The sequence below is a fragment of the Coregonus lavaretus genome (genome assembly GCF_964263955.1).
Source record: "Coregonus lavaretus genome assembly, chromosome: 9".
In the NCBI taxonomy this organism is placed as follows: Eukaryota; Metazoa; Chordata; class Actinopteri; order Salmoniformes; family Salmonidae; genus Coregonus; species Coregonus lavaretus.
The window spans coordinates 30823473-30844225 of NC_139996.1; the positions used below are offsets into that span (position 1 = coordinate 30823473).

The 20753-nt window shown below is 42.5% G+C and overlaps 1 protein-coding gene across 2 annotated transcripts in view; it reads left to right on the forward strand.

Annotated features, from left to right (window-relative positions):
- The first annotated feature begins 247 nt into the window (after positions 1–247).
- LOC311134518 (solute carrier organic anion transporter family member 3A1-like) overlaps positions 248–20753 on the forward strand; it is a 63556-nt gene continuing 43050 nt past the window's right edge. Inside the window, exons 1-2 of one of the 2 annotated variants that reach the window (XM_084168218.1) lie at positions 248–870; positions 10211–10670. In XM_084168218.1, the coding sequence (XP_084024344.1) occupies positions 727–870; positions 10211–10670 (604 nt within the window). In that variant the 5' untranslated portion in view covers positions 248–726. The remainder of the gene's footprint in view (positions 871–10210; positions 10671–20753) is intronic. The other variant, XM_084168219.1, reaches the window with a different exon arrangement.

The following is a 20753-nucleotide window of genomic DNA, read 5'->3' on the forward strand; positions in this document are numbered from 1 at the left end:
CTTTTGCAATTCGTTACATAACATAATACGAATTGTAATTCATAACATATCATACGAAATGGGTGATGGATATCCACAAATTAATACATACCATACGAAACGTAACATATTATACTAACTGATTTGTCTCGGCTTTATGTACGGAAAAATACGAAATGCTCTGAGACCATGTTGCAGAATTTGGTGCATGCTAGACAGCGCCACTGTACGGCTGTCAGTGGTTGGAAGAGGCGCAGAGTCAGAACATAGGCTACACAAGTGGTGGTGGAGGGAGGGAGTGCATGCTTACGTACTGTATAGCAGGCTACATTATCAAAGACCATGCCAAGTAAAGCTGGAGCAGCGACAGCGTTGCAAGATTCTTGTCGATTGTTTTTAGAATCTACGCATTGTTACGCTTAACAATCGGGAACGAACGTCAAGATTCGGAAAAAATGCTATTTGAGAGAAAACCCGGCGTCTCTCATTCTCGTATGCATATGAGAAAATCGTCGTGGAGGTCATGTGTCTTATTCGACGAAGTGGCAATGTTTAGAGCTTGCGGAGGGGCAGCCCTTTGGAGTCTTGCTGTATATTTACAGTAATAGTTTGTCAGATGTAAAGCATAGGTTGAAAGAGAAAATAGACAGAGACCGTGCGTCAGACACGTGCTGAATGTAGCCTACAGGGGCCGGTTACCCTCTGAATTTATTTTCTCGCTGTAATACAAAGTAGCGGCTCCAAAGGATGCAGGTGAAAAAACAGAGGGGTTCAGACAGTAGTACTGGAGAGGGTACCCGTAAAAAGTCATCATGCTTCTCAAACATCAAGATATTCTTGATATCGGAATGTGCCCTGATGTTGGCACAGGGCACTGTTGGAGCCTACCTGGTGAGTGAAACATTTAAAGCTGTGTCATTATGTCTGTGATGTCTCTCATGAGAACATCTGTCCAGACGCAGGTTTCATATGCATTCTAATACTTTGGGCTATTTTATCTTAGCTATAACTCCGTGCCAGTACTGAGCATGTAAGCAAAGTATCTGTCATGAAACATGCAACAGCTATGACATAATGAGATACATTTTAACCGGTTTAAGAAGGCTTGACATCCACCGGTGTTTTAAATACGCGGAAGCCAGTGCCCAACTGCCCATACAAAGGCTAGCCTACATGTGGACTCAATATTCAATTCGAAACACATTTTAGTCTGGTTGAGGAGTTTAACCTTGTCCATATGTCCACAGAAAACATAGCCTATTTCCCCTCCGTCAAAACAAAACTGTTAATGATGGTTTGCTCTCCTAATGCCGCACCTAAATAATCCAAGTGCCCAAAATAACACTCTGATTCCGTAGAGGACAAAAATTAACAGGTGACTTGTTAGTCTATGCGGCAAAGGGCCCCTATAACTGTAATATACATGTAATTTACTGCAATAACACAATCTATTGATGTAGTTAGATCAGTGAAATTGTAGGCCTCTACCTGTATTATCAGAGTGCCAGTCTTGAAAGCAATGCTATCTTGTTTAAGACAAGCCTATTCTATTCAACTCTTTTATCTCATGTTCACACGTGATGCTTCTGATATTCTATAGGCCTACTGGTTGAAGCTTTTAAATCGTTTTAGTCCTAATAGGTCCTCCTCACGAAATATTTTCTGTACTCCCTTCTCAAATTCAGTTGTTTCATGGTGATGTTCAACAGTTCTCTTATGACATGAAACAACAAATGGTGGATGAGTGAATTAATTCCTTCATAAACTCAGCAAAAAAAGAAACGTCCCTTTTTCAGGACCCTGTCTTTCAAAGATAATTAGTAGAAATCCAAATAACTTCACAGATCTTCATTGTAAAGGGTTTAAATACTGTTTCCCATGTTTGTTCAATGAACCATAAACAATTAATGAACATGCACCTGTGGAATGGTCTTTAAGACACTAACAGCTTACAGATGGTAGGCAATTAAGAACATTTAGGACAATAAAGAGGCCTTTCTACTGACTCTGAAAAACACCAAAAGAAAGATGCCCAGGGCCCCTGCTCATCTGCGTGAACGTGCCTTAGGCATGCTGCAAGGAGGCATGAGGACTGCAATAAATTGATGTGGCCAGGGCAATAAATTGCAATATCCGTACTGTGAGACGCTTAAGACAGCACTACAGGGAGACAGGACGGACAGCTGATCGTCCTCGCAGTGGCAGACCACGTGTAACAACACCAGCACAGGATCGGTACATCCGAATACCACACCTGCGGGACAGGTACAGGATGGCAACAACAACTGCCCGAGTTACACCAGGAACGCTCAATCCCTCCATCAGTGCTCAGACTGTCCGCAATAGGCTGAGAGAGGCTGGACTGAGGGCTTGTAGGCCTGTTGTAAGGCAGGTCCTCACCAGACATCACCGGCATCAACATCGCCTATGGGCACAAACCCACCGTCGCTGGACCAGACAGGACTGGCAAAAAGTGCTCTTCACTGACGAGTCGCGGATTTGTGTCACCAGGGGTGATGATCGGATTTGCGTTTATCGTCGAATGAATGAGCATTACACCGAGGCCTATACTCTGGAGCGGGATCGATTTGGAGGTGGAGGGTCCGTCATGGTCTGGGGCGGTGTATCACAGAATCATCGGACTGAGCTTGTTGTCATTGCAGGCAATCTCAACGCTGTGCGTTACAGGGAAGACATCTTCCTTCCTCCTGACATGACACTCCAGCATGACAATACCACCAGCCATACTGCACGTTCTGTGTGCGATTTCCTGTAAGACAGGAATGTCAGTGTTCTGCCATGGCCAGCGAAGAGCCCAGATCTCAATCCCATTGAGCACGTCTGGGACCTGTTGGATCGGAGGGTGAGGGCTAGGGCCATTCCCCCCAGAAATGTCTGGGAACTTGCAGGTGCCTTGGTGGAAGAGTGGGGTAACATCTCACAGCAAGAACTGGCAAATCTGGTGCAGTCCATGAGGAGGAGATGCACTGCAGTACTTAATGCAGCTGGTGGCCACACCAGATACTGACTGTTACTTTAAATTTTAACCCCCCCTTTGTTCAGGGACACATTATTCCATTTCTGTTAGTCACATGTCTGTGGAACTTGTTCAGTTTATGTCTCAGTTGTTGAATCTTGTTATGTTCATACAAATATTTACACATGTTAAATTTGCTGAAAATAAACACAGTCGACAGTGAGAGGACGTTTCTTTTTTTGCTGAGTTTAGTAGGGTATTTTAAGTCACAAAGGGGTATGGTATGGTGGGCTAGTGCCACTTCCCAGGGAAATCAAAGATGTAAATTGAAATGCTTTGGCCTTATTTGGAGTGGAACATGTTATCTATTCTGTGCCACTGTTCCACAAGCTTCCTCCTGACCATGGGAACAGTGTAGCCTATGTGGATGAGGCATGAAGTTAAATGACCCCAAAATAATTGAGTGGAATGTTTTCCCAAGTACTTTGTACTTTGTTTTTTTCAATCTATTTTATTCTATTTTTGTAACATGTTGTTATAACATGTTTCTTAAATCTATTTAGATGGACTAACTTTCTAACACTACATGCTTGTGAACCAAGTAAAGTTATTGTCAAATTGGGCCTACAACCAGCAGTCTTCAACCTTTTCTCTCTGACTTGGATGGAACATTGCACACATTTTTCTGTGATGTGTCTCTCTGCTATGTACAGACTCGTCAGTCACAGTGGAAGGAATGGGTCTATCAGGAGTCCTCTGTATGATAATTGGTCTAGTTATGTCTCATTTAATTGAATGTAGTTGAAATGGAAGATGTCTCATCTGCAGCAGTGACTGCAGGGGACTCTGATGGCTTTTATACATAGGCAGTTATAGCTTAGCTTAGCTAGAATGTTTACACCTACAGTATAACTACCATTTAAAGCCCTGTCTCACTTTGACTATGTAAATGTTTTCAACTACACTTTTCAGGAGGTTATTCTAAAGAAGGTTAACAAATCTTGAACTAATAATGGTATACTTTACACTGGTGAGTAAAGATTAGCAAATTATGGATCTGAGAGGGAAGGCCATGACAGGCCCTCAGCCATGCTCTATCGCTGTTAGCACAGGTAGTCTCTTTCACATGGCATCTGCTCCATTTGCATAGGCTGGAAACCAAGCTCCAGCTAAAGGGACAAGCTGATAACCCTGTTATGACCTTATTAGAGGTCCTCCTGTGTCGGAGCTATTGTTGTATCCATGATAGGATGAGGCAACTTAAAGTGTGTGCTGGCAGCCAGGGAGACAGCCTGGAAGTCATGGGTCATGGCTTATGCTCTTGCTCTTGCTCTACGTTAGCAGCTTAAGATGGACTCTTTCCCAGGCAACACAGGCAACATAGTCTCTGGGTAAACAGCCAGTGCACATACCTGCATAGACAATTACTCTCAACACTATGGGGTTGTGATATGACTGTCAGCTTCCCTAGTTTCATTTTGAGAATGATCTGGAAATGGTGTATAAACCTACCTTAAGTTCTTAGTTCTCGGAAATTCAACAGAACTCTGTGGTTTCAGCCTATGTTGAATGTTGTGGTGATGAGTGACAGTGGTGAATTTGTTTGCTGTTACGTGCTCCATCTACGCATGGCAAAACAGGCTGAACTATCTATGTACTTTATAATTTCCCCTGCATATATTTGATTTTCAAACCCAGCTTTAGTAGTTGATTATATTAATTCTACACGAAGTTTTTCCAGACTTTAATGTGTTCAGGTTAAGCTATAGTTAAAGTTAGGTGTTACTACCTCGCCCTCTCCAATCTTGCAACTTGCCAAAACCTAAACTTTTGGAATTAGACAGGGTTTTGTAAAGGCTTCTGAAAGACACTGAATTGTCCTTTTGAAAGGGTGTCTAGACAGCATAGGAACCTGAGACGCACTTCAACTGTTTTATTTAGCAAACGGCTGTAGTTATGTCTCAAACTGTGCTTACACAAGCCTCATCCGCTGGTTAAAAAAAAAGGATGTCTGTGTGGGGCTTGGCTCCTCTCATTCTGGACAGGTGAGGTAATGTTGAGGCTAAATAGTCACATTGTCCATGAAAACACAGCCAGACAAGTTTGCATTGTAACCATGCTGCAATAAATAAAACAAACTTTCCTGACTGACTGTGTTTACTTTTGAGTTCAAGATTCCAGGTGTATCTTTAACTAGCTTTCTGTAGCTGGAGGTACTCATCTCTCTGCAATGTACACAGTCTATTTACATAACATAGACCTAACTATAAATATTTTTGTCAATTATTGAGTCTTGAAATGCTGTATCTGTTAGTAAAATGCTTTGATGGCAGAGTGCATGTACACACGTGGAATTTGGGGGACGGGTGCTCTTCTAAATTCACTGCACTTTTCTGAGCTCGCTAAGCTGTCACTCCCACTGGTGCCCGAGTCTAGTCTGGGCAAGAGATGACATGACATGGTCTGCTTGGCCTGGCTGCCATTCCTCTGCTGTGGTGTGGTGGTGAGGTGGAGGTTCAGGAGTATGTGCTGGTGTCTGCTGAGTGCTGAGTGCTGAGAGGTCCAGCTGTGCCGTCAACAGGTTGCATTGGCTTGGCATGGGCTCTGAGGACAGGAGCAGATGGTGATGTTTCCAGCCCAACTCTTCTAGTTTCCAGGATTGCTAGGAAGCCACGTTACACTCTTTGGAAACTCAGATGAGGCTGCAAGCCCATTTTGGAGACACATACACACATAGCATCCCTATTGCTGAGCTGTAGTTTTAAGAGCATAAACCATTGTATAATGATAGGCCTTGTACATAGGATGACTGAAATCACTACATTGATCAACCTGTGGTCGTGTTCAAATGTAATCAAAGTGTAGGTAGTTGTATTAGTATAGTTATTTCTCAGTCACACCTGCCATTTAAAGTAATTTAAGTCACTTTGTAAAGTCACAGAGCGAATATAATTTTTCCTACTGGCAATGGCATCCTTCTTTACATTAGCTGTTATTTTCCTGTCCCCACGGCTCCTCAGAGGAGTTTAATTTAGCATGTTAGCCTGTTGGACATCACTCTGGGAATGGAACAGGACCATGCCCTTTCAAGGACATTTTGGGACACATCTGAAAATGTGACAGGTGGGATATGGCTCAGCAGTTGGTTCCCAGACATTGAAACCCACATAATTTTTTATGAACTCTAGAAAATACTCACCAATTTCATTTGAAGGGAGAAGAGGATGCTGCATGCAAAATGTGATACATCTGAGGATCCACTCCTTTGAGAAGGGGCAGCCTATTATACTTCCTGCAGAGTAAAGGCCCGTTTCCACTGGCACTTAAAATTAGGGCCAAATTCGAGATGGCTCGAATGGAATTCTCAAATTAGAGCCCAGTCAGGGGAAACCCGGGCCAGCGCAGACCATTTTCACAACAGGTGCCAGCTCGATTAGAATTCGGGTTAGTGACGCTGTTACTATGCAACCACCAGCTGATCACTACTGGATGCTGACACCACGTTTAGCTAGCTCATCTGGGCTTGTTGCTGTTAACTAGCACATGGACAAGCAGTACTGCATTAGTCAGACATTACACAAATTATCACCATAGCTGGATCCTTCATTCATTTTTGCACTACACAATAAACTTTTATGAGAACAGTCAGCCCTCGAATGCTAGCTACCTAACGTTAGCTAGTAAATCAGACTTGATAAAAGCTAGCTAGCTAGCTAGCTAACATTAGCTAGCAGGAATTTTAGCTGGCCAGGTCGTGAAAGCTAGCTAGCGACATCATATCAAACCTGTCGTCTGGTTTGCTTGGTTAGCTAGCCAATAGTCAATGCCATGGCAAGCAAGGTAGGAATTAAGCTAGCTAGCTAGCCTGTTATGCTAGCGACAAAGCTAACCATTTAGCTAGCTAGCGAGCTAACGTTAGCAAGCTAAAAATCTTTGCTAACTACATGGCTCTGAGTCTGGCTGGCAGTGGCAGGATTATGGGGTAATGTTAGTTACAGCATGGTGAGGGTGAATAAAATTATTCAACATCTTGATAGCTAGCTAGCAACATTAGAGAACCAACTGCACAGCCATGGCTAACTAGAAACATTACATCATTTTTAATTTCTGGAGGCAGTGGAAACCCAATTTGAGCTTTACCACCAAGGCCAGCCCAACCGGGGTTGACTTCAAATAGCCAATGGAAACGGGGCTTTTGGGTAATTTTCCCTCTTCTTTATGGTAGAGCATTTGTGTGTATTCCATGCATTTCTGTTTCAGTCTGGCCTTGGTGTTCCCATGCATCATTGTAGCCTGTACAGTGTTGATAAAAAGGTGTGGGTGGTTGGTCTTGGGTTCTTTAAGAATCTTTCTTCCCTATTAGTTGTGGGTGTTCAATATCACCAACTAGGAGGCAACCGGTGCAGATAGCTGGGCTTAGACCACATTCCTGTCCCAAAAATAGAAGACTGGCCAGATTTACCAAGGTCATTGCTATCAAACAATGTACTGTCCTCCTGAGCCTGTGTGAAGTTGGTCTTTAACATTCAAGTTGTGTGGAGATCAATTTAATCATTATACGTAGTTAGGATCATTATACTTAGTTAGGATCCTATCTGATGAACTGAAATGCATTCCATAATGTCTGACTTCCATGTATTTTACCAACAATGGCAGACGGGAGACAAAATCCCCTGCTGCCCCCAACTTCTATCTAGAGACAGTGTTATGCTCTTATCTTTCACCTGCGTTAAATGCTGCACCATTAACTCAGAGAGAGAGAGAGAGAGAGAGAGAGAGAGAGAGAGCGTGCGTTTGGGGAGAATGCACTTTCAATAAAGCAATGGGAGTAAGTGATGCATTGCCCAGCTAATCAAAAACAGGGCTGGATCTTGGCAGAGAGGGGATTTTACTCAGAGTTCAATGAGAAACATCTGAAAGAGGTCTCACTGTGAGTCAGTATATCCAAAGGAAAGGGATTATTTAAAAGGGCACAACCTCAATAACATGGTATTTTCATAGCCATGTTATATTTCTCTAAACTCTCTTGCGGTGTGCGTGCAACTTGATTCAAAATTCCAGTGTGCAAACAATATCTAATTTCTTCTCTCATTTGCATATACCCGACATTTGGAAACCCTTTGGCACGTTAATCCTTATAATTCCAATATCTAGTGTTTTATGTAATTCTTTTGTATTTCATTTGGGAGAATCACATCTTTCAGAGATGTTTAGTATAGAAACATGTCATTTGTCTTATATTAAGTTGTTTGTTCTGTAATAACCAAAATGATACAGTGAGGGAAAAAAGTATTTGATCCCCTGCTGATTTTGTATATTTGTCCACTGACAAAGACATGATCAGTCTATAATTTGAATGGTAGGTTTATTTGAACAGTGAGAGACAGAATAACAACAAAAAAATCCAGAAAACGCATGTCAAAAATGTTATAAATTGTTTTGCATTTTAATGAGGGAAATAAGTATTTGACCCTCTCTCAATAAGAAAGATTTCTGGGTCCCAGGTGTCTTTTATATGGGTAACGAGCTGAGATTAGGAGCACACTCTTAAAGGGAGTGCTCCTAATCTCAGTTTGTTACCTTTATATAAGACACCTGTCCACAGAAGCAATCAATCAGATTCCAAACTCTCCACCATGGCCAAGACCAAAGAGCTCTCCAAGGATGTCAGGGACAAGATTGTAGATCTACACAAGGCTGGAATGGGCTACAAGACCATCGCCAAGCAGCTTGGTGAGAAGGTGACAACAGTTGGTGCGATTAATCGCAAATGGAAGAAACACAAAATAACTGTCAATCTCCCTCGGCCTGGGGCTCCATGCAAGATCTCACCTTGTGGAGTTGCAATGATCATGAGAACGGTGAGGAATCAGCCCAGAACTACACGGGAGGATCTTGTCAATGATCTCAAGGCAGCTGGGACCATAGTCACCAAGAAAACAATTGGTAACACACTACGCCGTGAAGGACTGAAATCCTGCAGCGCCCGCAAGGTCCCCCTGCTCAAGAAAGCACATATACAGGCCCGTCTGAAGTTTGCCAGTGAACATCTGAATGATTCAGAGGAGAACTGGGTGAAAGTGTTGTGGTCAGATGAGACCAAAATCGAGCTCTTTGCCATCAACTCAACTCGCCGTGTTTGGAGGAGGAGGAATGCTGCCTATGATCCTAAGAACACCATCCCCACCGTCAAACATGTAGGTGGAAACATTATGCTTTGGGGGTGTTTTTCTGCTAAGGGGACAGGACAACTTCACCGCATCAAAGGGACGATGGACGGGGCCATGTACCGTCAAATCTTGGATGAGAACCGCCTTCCCTCAGCCCGAGCATTGAAAATGGGTCGTGGATGGGTATTCCAGCATGACAATGACCCAAAACACACGGCCAAGGCAACAAATGAGTGGCTCAAGAAGAAGCACATTAAGGTGCTGGAGTGGCCTAGCCAGTCTCCAGACCTTAATCCCATAGAAAATCTGTGGAGGGAGATGAAGGTTCGAGTTGCCAAACGTCAGCCTCAAAACCTTAATAGCTTGGAGAAGATCTGCAAAGAGGAGTGGGACAAAATCCCTCCTGAGATGTGTGCATACCTGGTGGCCAACTACAAGAAACGTCTGACCTCTGTGATTGCCAACCAAGGGTTTTGCCACCAAGTACTAAGTCATGTTTTGCAGAGGGGTCAAATACTTATTTCCCTCATTAAAATGCAAATCAATTTATAAAATTTTTGACATGCATTTTTCTTGATTTTTTTAATGTTATTCTGTCTCTCACTGTTCAAATAAACCTACCATTAAAATTATAGACTGATCATGTCTTTGTCAGTGGGCAAACGTACAAAATCAGCAGGGGATCAAATACTTTTTTCCCTCACTGTATGTCACTTAACCTTAATTCAGAATGTAGGACAAATTATTTTATTTTTCTCAATGTTTAGGCCTACAGTCTTGGTTACTTGGTTTTCAATGGCAATTGTAAAGTACTGCATGCATCTGAGATGTGATTCACTATACCAAAAACTGTAACCATGATCCATGCCGTATTTATTGAATTGCTATTTGTAAGGTAGGTGTTTTCCCCGATGTTCCAATTACATACTTCTCAGCTAGTGTGAAAACAATTAGGCTTTAAGCCTGGTAATATTTCAGCCTCGTAATGATAATACCCTGTCATTTACGAAGTTAATCAGTTATGAGAAGTTAGTTATGATTGCCGTTTATGAGCAACATATTTCCTCTGCTGTTGCTTTCTCAGGTGAGTGTCCTGACCACCCTGGAGCGACGATTCAACCTCCAAAGTGCCGATGTGGGTGTGATCGCCAGCAGCTTTGAGATTGGCAACCTGGCTCTTATCCTATTCGTCAGCTACTTCGGGGCCAAAGCCAACCGGCCAAGGTTGATTGGCTGTGGGGGTATCGTCATGGCGCTAGGAGCTCTTCTGTCAGCACTGCCAGAGTTTCTAACCAACCAATACGAGGTCAAGCCAGGGCAGACATGGAGGACTGAGGTGGGCAGGAATGGGTGTGCCAACAGTACCAGGAATGGTGGGCAGTATATAGAGGAGTTGTGTTCCAACAAGGCAAACACCAACATGATGTACCTGCTGCTGATTGGGGCCCAGATGCTGCTGGGGATTGGAGCCACCCCAGTTCAGCCCTTGGGCGTGTCCTACATAGATGACCATGTGAAGAGGAAAGACTCCTCTCTGTATATAGGTAAGTTAGTTAGATGCATTAATACACTATGGGGATACGTTACTACACTACAGGGATACGTTAATACACTATAGACCAGATTTACTACACGCAGACTCCACTTCACACGTCATTTTAATTAGGAAATAAAACATAAAAGGTGGACCATAGAGTTTAATGAAGGTTCAGGAGGGAAGGATCTCATTGTGTCATTGTGATCCTCCATTTCTATTTAACCTTCAGTTAATAGAAATGGAGGATCACAATGACACGATGAGATTTTGTCAAGGTGACAGAGACATTTTGAGGGATAATTCCCCTGTAGCTCAGTTGGTAGAGCATGGCACTTGCAATGCCAGGGTTGTGGGTTCGTTTCCCACGGGGGGCTAGTATGAAAATGTATGCACTCACTAACTGTAAGTCGCTCTGGATAAGAGCGTCTGCTAAATGACTAAAATGTAAAAAAAAAAAGACATTTCACTGCAATATGTGCTCTTTTTTTCTGTATTTGAGTGTGCTACTCTGTAGCTCAGCTGTGAGAGCATGGCTCTTGCAATGCCAGGAAAGTGGGTTTGATTCCCAAGACCATAACTGTAAGTCGCTTTGGCTAGAAGCGTCTGCTATATGGCATTTAGCTATTATATTATATATTGAAATAATATTTAAGAGAAGGAGATTGTTATCACACTAGCATTTCAAAATCTATTTGTTCCAGTGCCAAGAGGTTCATAAGACTACCCAAATTGGCCCATCTGTATGGTGGAAGGACAAACAGTGGTTGTGTTTGTCTGCTGATCACTGCCGGAAGGTGCAGTGTGTACACAGCCCTGCCTCTGAGTCAATACAGCATGAATGTATTCTCTGTGTTGTGCTCAGTCTTTCTTTTGTCCCCAAGCACAATCTGGCCCATGTGACTGCCAGGTGAGCAGATCTGTGAGGGGTTTATTATCTCCGTTACGTTTGTGCTGGAGTCACAGTCAAGTGCTGATGCCTGGGATGAAACAGGAGCATAAAAGTGCAAAATGTCTCCACTCAGCTGGCTTGCGCTCTCACACAGGCATTTGACCAACTGCTGACGTGGCTTTTCAAGGTTTAACAGTGCATTCAAAGCACTTTATGAGCTAACCTTCAATAGCAGATGATTGTGTGCAAATGTACTGTAAGGATACTGTCTCTTTGCAGTGCCTTACTGCATATTTGAATATATTTCACTGATGTTTGGTAAGATATACTGTGGTCAGTCATCCCAACAAACATCTCAAAATTAGGGGTTGTCTGGCTTTGATGTATTTGCTCTGCTGATTGTAAAGGCCAATGTATTGACAACACACTAATGTTGTTCTACCTTGCACATTGAGCATTCAGTATATGTGTGTCATGAGCCCCCCTTGTATAACCACAATGAAATCAAATCAAATTGTATTTGTCACATGCGTCGAATACAACAGGTGTGGACTTTACTGTGAAATGCTTACTTACGAGCCCTTTCCCAACAATGCAGAATTAAAAAGTAAAAAATAAATAATAATATAATAAGACAAAAAAAGGAAATAGTAACACAATAAAATAACAATAATGAGGCTAAATACAAGGAGTACCGGTACCGAGTCAATGTGCAGGGGTAGGAGGTAGCTGAGGTAATATGTACATGTAGGTAGGGGTACTCCTGAGTGGCGCAGTGGTCTAAGGCACTGCATCGCAGTGCTAGCTGTGCCCCTAGAGATCCTGGTTCGAATCCAGGTTCTGTCGTAGCCGGCCGTGACCGGAAGACCCATGGGGCGGCGCACAATTGGCCCAGCGTCGTCTAGGGTAGGGGAGGGAATGGCCGGCAGGGGATGTAGCTCAGTTCGGGGGTTATGAAAAAACAAACAAACAAAAAAATATATATATATAATTTTTTTTTTTAAGTAATGTATGCACTAACTGTAAGTCACTCTGGATAAGAGCGTCTGCTAAATGACTAAAATGTAATGTAAAATGGGTAAAAGTGACTAGGCAATCAGGATAGATAATAAACATAGTAGCAGCAGCGTATGTGAAAGTGTGTCTATCTGTGAGTGTGTGTGTATGGCGTCAATATGCATGTGTGTGTGAGCATATGTAGTGTGTCTTGGAGTGTCAGTGTGAGTGTGTGGGTAGAGCCAGTGCAAGCATGTCAGTGCAAAAAAAAAAGAGGTCAATGGAGTCGTAGACACCGCCTGGTATAGAGATCCTGGATGGCAGGGAACTTGGCCCCAGTGATGTACTGGGACGTACGCACTACCCTCTGTAATGTCTTGCGGTCGGATACCAAGCAGTTGCCATACCAAGAGGTGATGCAGCCAGTCAAAATGATCTTGATAGTGCAGCTGTATAACTTTTTGAGGATCTGAGGGCCCATGTAAAATCTTTTCAGCCTCCTAAGGGGGAAGAGGCGTTGTCGTGCCCTCGTCATGACTGTGTTGCTGTGTTTGTGTGTTTACACACCATAGCTTTGTTAAATATTTATTCTGATTGGCTGAAGGGCGAAAACAGGGCATGTTACATGACATCACAGCCTTTAGGCTAAATGCTGGCTGCTGGTTAAAATCTGCTGCTATAGGATTAGGATATAGGAATTCACAGTCATCTCACAAGTCGAGATGAAGCAAAAATCATGTTTATGATTGCAACTCGCTTTAAAGACCTACAGTTGTCAAGGTGACAAAGATACATCCTTGAGGGGTAATTGGACATTTCCCTGCAACATGTGCTCTTTCTTCTTTTTTTTGGGGAGACAAGGTCCATCCTGATACATTCACAACATTAGTAATGGGGATGACATTTGTTAGTGTAACACTGATGTGTTGGTCAAACTCAAGCCAAAGGCCTTCAGTGTCTTGTATGATCTCAGGCCAACAGCATATACCTCCCCAACTTTCATTCTTAGTCCTAGCTATTTTTCTTAGTGTGCTCTGCTTTGTCTAGAAGCGACAGAAACAAACAAGCACAGAACAGCTTTGACGTAAGTCACAACTGCAGCGCCTTGTTAGCACTGTACAGTAGGAAGTGGACTGATTAAAGTTAGGCAGGCATAGAGGGAGATTTGGTGCGGTTCTCCTCATAAGCTGCAATGAGAGTTGGAGGAAAACAAACGGTGAGCATTAGAGAACAATGTGGTATTGAGTTGGGAGCATGTGCTCAGTTGATCGTCCTAATCCCCATGCTGCGGGCATGTCATGTGCTTGTAACAGCATGAATGGAGGAGATTGTCTGAATCTCTCTATTATTTGCTGCAGCACCCCCATGAAAAATCAGAATATATACACTACCGTTCAAAAGTTTGGGGTCACTTAGAAATGTCATTGTTTTCGAAAGAAAAGCAATTTTTTTGTCCATTAAAATAACATAAAATTGATCAGAAATACAGTGTAGACATTGTTAATGTTGTAAATGGCTATTGTAGCTGGAAACAGCTGATTTTTTATGGAATATCTAAATAGGCGTACATAGGCCCATTATCAGCAACCATCAGTCCTGTGTTCCAATGGCACGTTGTGTTTGCTAATCCAAGTTTATCATTTTAAAAGGCTAATTGATCATTAGAAAACCCTTTTGTAATTATGTTAGCACAGTTGAAAACAGTTGTGCTGATTAAAGAAGCAATAAAACTGGCCTTCTTGAGACTAGTTGAGTATCTGGAGCATCAGCAATTGTGGGTTCGATTACAGGCTCAAAATGGCCAGAAACAAATAACTTTCTTCTGAAACACGTCAATCTATTCTTGTTCTGATAAATGAAGACTATTCCATGTGAGAAATTGCCAAGAAACTGAAGATCTCGTACAACGCTGTGTACTACTCCCTTCACAGAACAGCGCAAACTGGCTCTAACCAGAATAGAAAGAGGAGTGGGAGGCCCCTGTACACAACTGAGCAAGAGGACAAATACATTAGCGTGTCTAGTTTGAGAAACAGACGCCTCACAGGTCCTCAACTGGCAGCTTCATTAAATAGTACCCGTGAAACACCAGTCTCAACGTCAACAGTGAGGAGGCGACTCCGGGATGCTGACCTTCTAGGCAGAGTTGCAAAGAAAAAGCCATATCTCAGACTGGCCAATAAAAAGAAAATATTAAGATGGGCAGTCTGAGATATGGCTTTTTCTTTGCAACTCTGCCTAGAAGGTAGAGAAGCAAACACAACGTGCCATTGGAACACAGGACTGATGGTTGCTGATAATGGGCCTCTGTACGCCTATGTAGATATTCCATAAAAAATCAGCCGTTTCCAGCTACAATAGCCATTTACAACATTAACAATATCTACACTGTATTTCTGATCAATTTTATGTTATTTTAATGGACAGAAATATTGCTTTTCTTTCGAAAACAAGGACATTTCTAAGTGACCCCAAACTTTTGAACGGTAGTGTATGTATTTTTGAGAGATAATTTTTTTTCCACAAAAGAAGTGCACTGGGCCTTTACTATTCCTGTATTAGCGGACCGATATAGCTGTCTGTACAGGGGGCATATATAGCCCCCCAAAAAAAAAAAAACTCAAAACATAATCGCAGCACCCCCAAACATCCTACTGTGGCTATGAATGTATTGTGTGATTATTCATGAAACATTATCCGCTGGGAACGTACACATTGTTACAGTAATCAGATAAAGTGGTCCTCTGTAGCTCAGCTGGTAGAGCACGGCGCTTGTAACGCCAAGGTAGTGGGTTCGATCCCCGGGACCACCCATACATAAAAAAATGTATGCACGCATGACTGTAAGTCGCTTTGGATAAAAGCGTCTGCTAAATGGCATATTATTATTATTATTATTAAAGTTGTACTTAAGTTGTGTTTTGCAGTATTTTTCCTCTGCTAAATATTTTTCTAACACTTTTGCGAGACACTCCTGATTCAGCATGACAGCATTGACTTTCACTGCCTGGTAATCACCAGTCTCAAAAAGCTGAAATAGATACTTCTGTATTTTCACATACAGAAATATATTATTTTTGATCAATGCAGAACAAACACACCCATAGATACATTACTAAAGAAAAATCACCCCAACATACTGTACCTGCCTGGGGAGGCTGAATATGTTGTTTTAAATGGGCTTAATACATCCCAAAGGCCCATGATATGAAGGTTAATAGCTGGTGTTATGGTAGCCTAATTGATTCTGTATGTTTAATGACTAAAACAGACACTGTCAGCATAGTGATTACCCTTTAGCCTCCTAGTCCGCCATCAGTCTGTCCCTTACAGAAAAATCACATGATTTCACGTGAAATTTCACATGTGAAATCATGTAAATAAGTGTTTTTGGAACACTTCACGTGAAATTCATGTGATTTTTCCGTAAGGGGTCTGTCTGTCTGTTTTTCGTCTGTCCGGCCTGAACAATTCCACTACATGCCCGCTATGGGAGATTTGACTCCTATGCATTACTGCTGTAAGCATATCCTGAAATAACAGCCTCACATACTGTCCATGAAATGGATGGAGCAGTGCAGTGCATTTAAATGGCATAAACGGTTGACAGAGGAGGAAGAAGTGATAGTTGACCTATAGGCAGTCAGAAATAGAGAGCAGAACTACAGTATACAATATGATCCTTGTGACAGGTGATGAAGACGTATGCGCTATTTGAACATGTTAAAGAAAACTGCTTGTGAAAGGGATCACTGTGTTCTCACTCTGACACAATCAGGTTCATACTGTACATCAATGTGTCAGGAGGCATGAATATTCATCTGCAGCTCACAGTAACGCCTCGCCTCATTGTATAGTGCAGTGAGACCCAGGGTGTGAGGTGAAACTGTGGTGATTAGACTAATATACTACTACTATCACACCATTGGTAGAAGTCTCTGCTCAGATTTATGTTCTGCTGTGATATGTTAATTTCTAAATTATCATCATCACAAGCTTTTGTTGTTGATGGTGATGTGATGATGATGGCAGACGCCACCTGTAACATGCATAATATATTATTGTAAATGGCCCTCCTGTAGCTCAGTTGGTAGAGCATGGCGCTTGCAACACCAGGGTTGTGGGTTCTATTCCCACGGGGGGCCAGTATGAAAAATGTATGCACTCACTAACTGTAAGTTGCTCTGGATAAGAGCGTCTGCTAAATGACTAAAATCTAAATAGCCAATGGTATAAACTGTTCAGGTAATGGCAGTATGACATCAGTGGAAGGCCTAGCCTGTGTAAATGTGAGAGTGGGCTGTGGAGAAGAGAGCAGCAGAGCAGTGGTCTGTAGGAGTGAAGCCATAATTACAGAGTGAGGCAGGAATGCCAACCAGCCAGCCATGAGGTGGGTCTGAGCAGCCCGACTGCACATGCATACCACATGTGAAAAACAACTCCTACTGACTCGGAGACAGGGCTGGGCTGGCCTGGGCAGAAGGACTGGGGCTGTCTCTCCCTGCCACCACACTGTTTACAAAGCAGGACTTATAGTACTAATCAGCAGATAAAACGGATTCAAACGATGTTGGCATTTTTTATATAGCAGCACTTACAGAGGGTTCTCAAACTGACTGACTTTTCAGGAGAAGTAGGCCTGCTTTAAGTCTGGCCACTGCTGATCCAGTTGGTTTTACTTTCAGTTTTGGGATCTGTCACTGTTGAACTTGTGGATGCAGTCATGTTGAGCACTGAACATTGTATTATTTTCCTCAAATGGAATACTAAGGGTTGAAAGGATTAGTCTAGGAAGGGGTGAAATTGCTTCCATCACGACTTGGTGCTGCGGATAAACACTGTGTTTTACGAGATTTTCTTGTTTTCCATGTCTAGACGTAGGCACTCAGTTGGGCCAAAGGAAGCAAATATGATTAGAGAGTTAGAGTCAACAGGATCTCCCTCCGTTCCCACTGCTCTTTCACCATCTAGTTTTAATTATGGCTCTTCCCACAGGGCCTTGGGTTGCAAAAACATACTGCAGATACATGTATAGTGGTTTAGCAATGACGCTCCCTCCAAAAAGCATTAGGCCTTAACCCTACCCATCCACCTCTTACTGCTTTTGAGGCTTTTTCCAGTCTGGGTAGTCTCCTGTAACACGAGAGGACCTATATGCAGATGGAAAGGATCACATTTGTTTATTCAGTGTCAATGTATAAAGTGGTTATGATGGGCTCAATTATTGATGTGCTTTTTGCCACTATTGAAAAAGGCTGTATTTCTAGGATCTGGGGTCTGACACAGATGGTTGTTTGATGATTGGAAAAGTGTTATTAGTGCTCTGCATCAGCTAATTTAATATCATATTAACTTCCCAGGTTTCAGAAATGTTTTCCTAGATGTGAGGGGATGCCATAATAGGATGAACATGCTTGGATCTTTTCTATCTTGTCTTTTTAAATGAATGCTTCATGCATTGTCATTGATAAAGATAGGAATAGTGAAAGAAGATTCGAATAGAAGCATCTATCAGAGATGTGGCCTTTTGAAATGCAATTCCATTTATCGGCACTCTGGTGTTAAACTTTGACGTTTGAGGCTTCATGTACCGACGGCAGCAGTCTGAGGCCCCAGCAGAGCAGAGCAGGAGAGGGGAAGAATGCTCTGTCTGTTCCAGCGTATAAAGTACTCCAGTCTCTCCCTGGCCAACACAAAACTGTGCAGGCACAGGTAGTGCACACACACACACACAGAGACACTCACACCCGCACATACACACAGTCCCTGGGCTCTGCCACAAAGTCAATCCAAACTATATATGACAGACTAGCTACTGAGGGGGAACACACAAAGGTCCTTCTTTTTTTAATATGGCCGGAGACAAGTGCCTACTGTGGAAAGCCACAAATATGCTATTCTTACCTGATAATTTTTGCAGCCTAAAGCAATTTGCATGTGCTTACTGGCAGACACTCCCACAGTAGCCCCTTACATTACAGTTTCTGAAACTAAAACTCAAGACCTTTACTTCAAATCGTCCTGGGATGAGTCACTTCAAGACATGCCCAAAGAGAAAAAATGTCACGCCCTGACTCAAGGGACTTGTATTTGTTGAGTCAGGGTGTGTATTTTCTGTGTTGGGTTTGTTCTATGTTAGATTCTAGTATTCTAGATCTATGTTGGCCTGTGTGGTTCCCAATCAGAGACAGCTGTCGCTCGTTGTCTCTGATTGGGGACCATACTTAGGCAGCCTTTTGGCACGAGTTAGTTGTGGGATCTTCTTCCGTGTGAGGTATGTTATTTGTCTACCTTGGACTTCACGTTTCGTTTGTTGTTTTTGTCGTGTTGGTTATTCGTTAATAAACATGTATGCTTATCACGCTGCGCCTTGGTCCGTCTCGTTCGTAAACGACCGTGACAAAAAAGGACACGTTAACATACTGTATGATGAACATTATGAAGACAAGACAGGTTTTTGTTTAATTTAACACGTTCTTATTTAAAGAGTAAACAGATATTCTCCTGAGATATCAAGTCACTTCACGAGATAATTTCCACCGTATTTACAATATCAACATCAACTACATTTTACCATACATCAACCTATGTTAGCTCTGTTACAAATGTCACTTCAGCTTTGGTTCTGTAAGGAGTCTGCTGTGGTTGTTGCAGTGGCATAGGTCCTCGAGAGACCTGTCAACATTCTGCAAAAATGTTCCGACTCCAAACAGTGGCTTCAGCAAGGCGTGTTTATAAGATACTTAAACTCAGCGCTGTAATGTCATCTTGAAGGATTAGATTCTAAATGGGTTTTTCCATCTCTGCGATAAACTCCATGCTGAGTGTGCCCTAGCAACACCAGTTTGTTTTATTTCAAGACAATAAAAAGCATGGATTCATCAACAGGCAGCAGAGAAGTTCTCTTCATCATTGTGTTGTGTGGACCTGCCCCTCTACTAGCCTGACAGCAGGCCTGGCATCACCTGCATAGCTGCATAACTCCCTGGATGGTTCAGAGGCACCGCTATAGTAGATACACACCAGTTGTCAGAGCACAGTGGTCTTACTGAGCCATGCCAATTTGATCTAACTGCTCAACAACAAGCTAGCATGTCTGGAGAGTGCTGAGAAATAGTAATACACATGCATTGGAAAATCTAATCATGGAAAGAAATCACATAATGCAGACTTAAATGTAAAATAATGTGTTTAAGACAATTAGACGCAGGAGACCTTGTACCCAAAAGAGCACACAGTCTGGTAAATTACAACCTGTACTACAGTGATTGATAAGTGATAGCCATTATTAAGAGTCATCATAAAATTATACTGGGCGGATAACGTCATTATCATTAGTTGAATCTGCTGTCGTTATTTAAACTTAATGATAGCATTTATCAATGCTGTCTGCTGATGAAGCAAAACAAATGCCATGCAGTGCTAGTGAGTCATCTCCTGTGCCCTGTATCAGTGAAGCAGGAACAGGCTCATGTAGTTTGTAGCAGCTTCCATTTGGGCCTTCCTCATGTTATCCTTCAGTTGTCCAACACTATGGTTATACCAGCCAGTCATTACTGCTGTCCATGGCACAATTCTGTTGTTATGTGTCTGGTTTGGCTGCTCGTAGTTAAACGTCAGATGGTGTCACTACATTTCTTTGTGTGCTGTTTGGGCATCTGGACACAGTATTGCTGTGTACTTGTTAATACACAGATTCTGTATGAGATTAAGGATGAGCTACATTAGTAAGGCCTGTTTCCGCTGTATGAACCTGCTTTTGGCTGTTGACCCCGATGTGACACCACATTGCGTGAAGGCTATACTTTCTGAGTGGACCTGAATAAATGACAAATGAGGGCATAAACTTGTCACTCAAGCAGTGATGTCTCAGTGTGCAAACTTTAGCTAAAGGTGAGGGATAAGAGCTATATGGTTTCTTTATTATAATATGTTACTGTATCTTTATTGATGTCAATATAACACAGCACCATTATCGCCAATGTTTATAGCTATGTATCTAAAAGCTGAGCAGGTCCTTTATCAGGCCTTAGAATGATGCTCTAAAGAGTTGTCTGTGTGCCAGATACTGTCATCTCTCTCGTAGTTCTTGCTAATGCTCCTATCAGAGTCTAGTTAACCAGGAAGTGTTACAGTTAACTGCCCATGTGCCGTGGCTTATCTCTGCTTTGGAGAGTGTGGACCTCAAAGAATTCTTGAGCACAT